This window comes from Gekko japonicus, unplaced genomic scaffold (genome assembly GCF_001447785.1).
Source record: "Gekko japonicus isolate JY-2015 unplaced genomic scaffold, Gekko_japonicus_V1.1 scaffold1436, whole genome shotgun sequence".
Taxonomy (NCBI): Eukaryota; Metazoa; Chordata; class Lepidosauria; order Squamata; family Gekkonidae; genus Gekko; species Gekko japonicus.
In genome coordinates this window covers 285,574-288,371 of record NW_015171546.1, presented here as the reverse complement: position 1 = coordinate 288,371, position 2,798 = coordinate 285,574, and the positions used below count along the sequence as shown (strand labels likewise).

Here is a 2,798-nt window from a genome sequence, read left to right as displayed (position 1 = left end):
CTCTCCTCTCCTCTCCTCTCCTCTTCTCTGGGATGGAAGGTTCTAGAAGATTGCCAGAAAGAGGGAAGGGCACTGTAGTAGAACCCACAGTTTCCAAGCTCTAGTATAAGGCTCCCCAACGTGGCGCCTGCTAAGCTTTTCAGAGAGTGGGCGGGGCCATTGTAAGGCAGAGTTTGTTGCTAGCTGCCCTCATGTAACTGAAAGGGGTTTCCACTGGAGGCTTAGGGGTGACCATCCGGGGCTTTCCTTAGTAAGAATGTGGCTCCGTTCCCCCTTCAGGCTTTCCTTCTTCCCGGGAGATGTGAGGAAGGAATATTTGGCTTTGCTCCACCTCCTGTGGCAGCCATTTTAGGGCCGGCTCTGCCTCCTGTGGCAGCCATTTTGGAGTGGTGCTCACCATCCACACACACACCCGAAATTCCAAAGGTGCCCACAGGCTCAAAAAGTTTGAGGGCCGCTGGTCCAGCAAGATGATCAGGATGAGATCCATACACCGTTGGATGTTGTGCCTTTGTAATGAATCGGCTCCTGGATTTTCGCTGTCTGTCAGAACAGGTTGTTGGGAGCAACCACAAAATGGCCGCCACAGGACGTGAGAGAGAAAATGAAGCCAAGACTACGTCTAGGGTTGCCATTCCCCCAGGGGTGCCAGGAGATCACCCAATTTCGAGAGCCCCAATCCGCCACGGCCCAGCTGGCCGGAGGGGGAAGCCCCCCCCCCTCGAGAAGTCCTCTCCTGGCGGTGGCAAAACGGTGACATCACCCGGAAGAGACGTATCGCATCTCCAACATCAGGGGCGATACTCTATGTTTCGGCAAAACTCTATGGTTTTGAGGCCCAAAAAACCCATAGAGTTTTGTCCAAAACCTAGAACGTCGCCCCCAACATTGGAAACACGATGATATCATTTCCGGGTTGATGTCATTGCAGTGTGCATGCTTTGCGCACGCGCGCTAGAAGATCTCCAGGAAGGATTAGAAGTCCCCCCGCTAGCAGTCAGGTAGGACCTGGCAACCCTAAGCCAATCAGAAGCCCTGCTGGGTGGGAGCCCCATCTCAACCCTCCCTTTCTTAAAACACTTGGCAGGCACAAGGGAAGGTGTCGGCAGGCACGATGGTGCCCACGGGCACCGTGTTGGAGAACCCTGGGCTAAAGTCTGAGAGAGCGTAATTGAATTGAGAAAAAGCAGTCCCTCATTGTTGGGAAAATAGACCCCCTGCTTTTTTTCATTCTCCATTCGGGCAACACACCGGAAGCAACGGAGCTTTTGGAGAAATAAGCAAGGAACATCCCTTAATTCGCAGCCTCTTTAGTCGGTGATGGGCCTCACCGATCTAAAAAATTACCCTTCCCGATTAATCAACAAAGGCTGAATCTTTAACTCGAAATAAACAGGACGCGTTCATGTTCTGGCCCCGCTGGTGGACCTCCTGGTGGCCCCTGGGTTTTGGCTACTGTGTGACACAGAGTGTTGGACTGGATGGGCCATTGGCCTGATCCAACATGGCTTCTCTTATGTTCTTATATCTGGAGCAGTGATGTTCTCTATTCTTGGTGTTTGGGGGGCAACAGTGGGAGGGCTTCTGGAGTTCTGGCCCTGCTGGTGGACCTCCTGATGGCCTCTGGGTTTTGGCCACCGTGTGACACAGCGTATTGGACTGGATGGGCCCTTGGCCTGCTCCAACATGGCTTCTCTTATGTTCTTATATCTGGAGCAGTGATGTTCTCTATTCTTGGTGTTTGGGGGGCAACAGTGGGAGGTCTTCTGGAGGTCTGGCCCAGCTGATGGACCTCCTGATGGCCCCTGGGTTTTGGCCACCGTGTGACACAACATATTGGACTGGATGGGCCCTTGGCCCGATCCAACATGGCTTCTCTTATGTTCTTATATCTGGAGCAGTGATGTTCTCTATTCTTGATGTTTGGGGGGCAACAGTGGGAGGGCTTCTGGAGTTCTTGCCCTGCTGGTGGACCTCCTGATGGCCTCTGGGTATGGGCCATTGTGTGACACGGAGTGTTGGACTGGATGGGCGGCTGGCCCGATCCAGCATGGCTTCCCTTACGTTCTCATGCTTCTGTGGTCTCTGTGGTGGGGTTCGTGGACAAGCGGACCGGGGCCTGCGGCTGTAGCTGCCGCCGCTCATCTGTTGCTCTGCCCCGTCGCTCTCCGCAGGTCCTGCACTGTGCCGGCCACATGAGGTCCTACGTGCCTGCCAAGCCAGCGGGGGACAAGGAGCCGGAGGGGGGTTTCACGGAGCCCCCGCTGCGTTGCCTGGTGCTGATCTGCGAGGCCATCCCGCACCCGGCCAACATCGAGACGCCTCTGGACAGCGGCACCTTCCTCAGCCGCCACACCATGGACATGAAGTTCACCTACTGCGATGACAGGTGAGGCGGAGGCGGCGAGGGTGGGAACGTTTTTGGGGCGGAGCTTCCCGGGAGACCTCCTACTGCCATACAGACAGGGGTCATTTCGTAGAAAAAGAGGTGCAGGAGCTCATTGGAATAACTCATTAGTATAACTTATTTGCATATGCCACACCCCCTGACATCACCGGAAGTGTGTCAGAAGGCAACACCCACTGCTCAGGCTCCACTGGACTGTTTTGGATTGCTAGCTATGGGGGGGGGGATGGGGGACGCGCAGATCTGTCCTCACAGAAGAGGGAGAGCTTGTACCTGAATAAAACTTGGTCTTAAAGGTGCCACTGGACTGTTTTGGATTGCTAGCTATGGGGGGGATGCGCAGATCTGCCCTCACAGAGGAGGGAGAGCTTGTACCTGAATAAAACCGGGT

The 2,798-nt window shown here is 54.9% G+C and overlaps 1 protein-coding gene across 1 annotated transcript in view; it reads left to right on the top strand.

Moving 5' to 3' along the window:
- The window catches only part of HIF3A (hypoxia inducible factor 3, alpha subunit), a 37,994-nt gene that overhangs the window by 16,313 nt on the left and 18,883 nt on the right, over positions 1-2,798 (top strand). Inside the window, exon 6 of the mRNA XM_015419679.1 lies at positions 2,175-2,389. Coding sequence (XP_015275165.1) covers positions 2,175-2,389 — 215 coding nt within the window. The remainder of the gene's footprint in view (positions 1-2,174; positions 2,390-2,798) is intronic.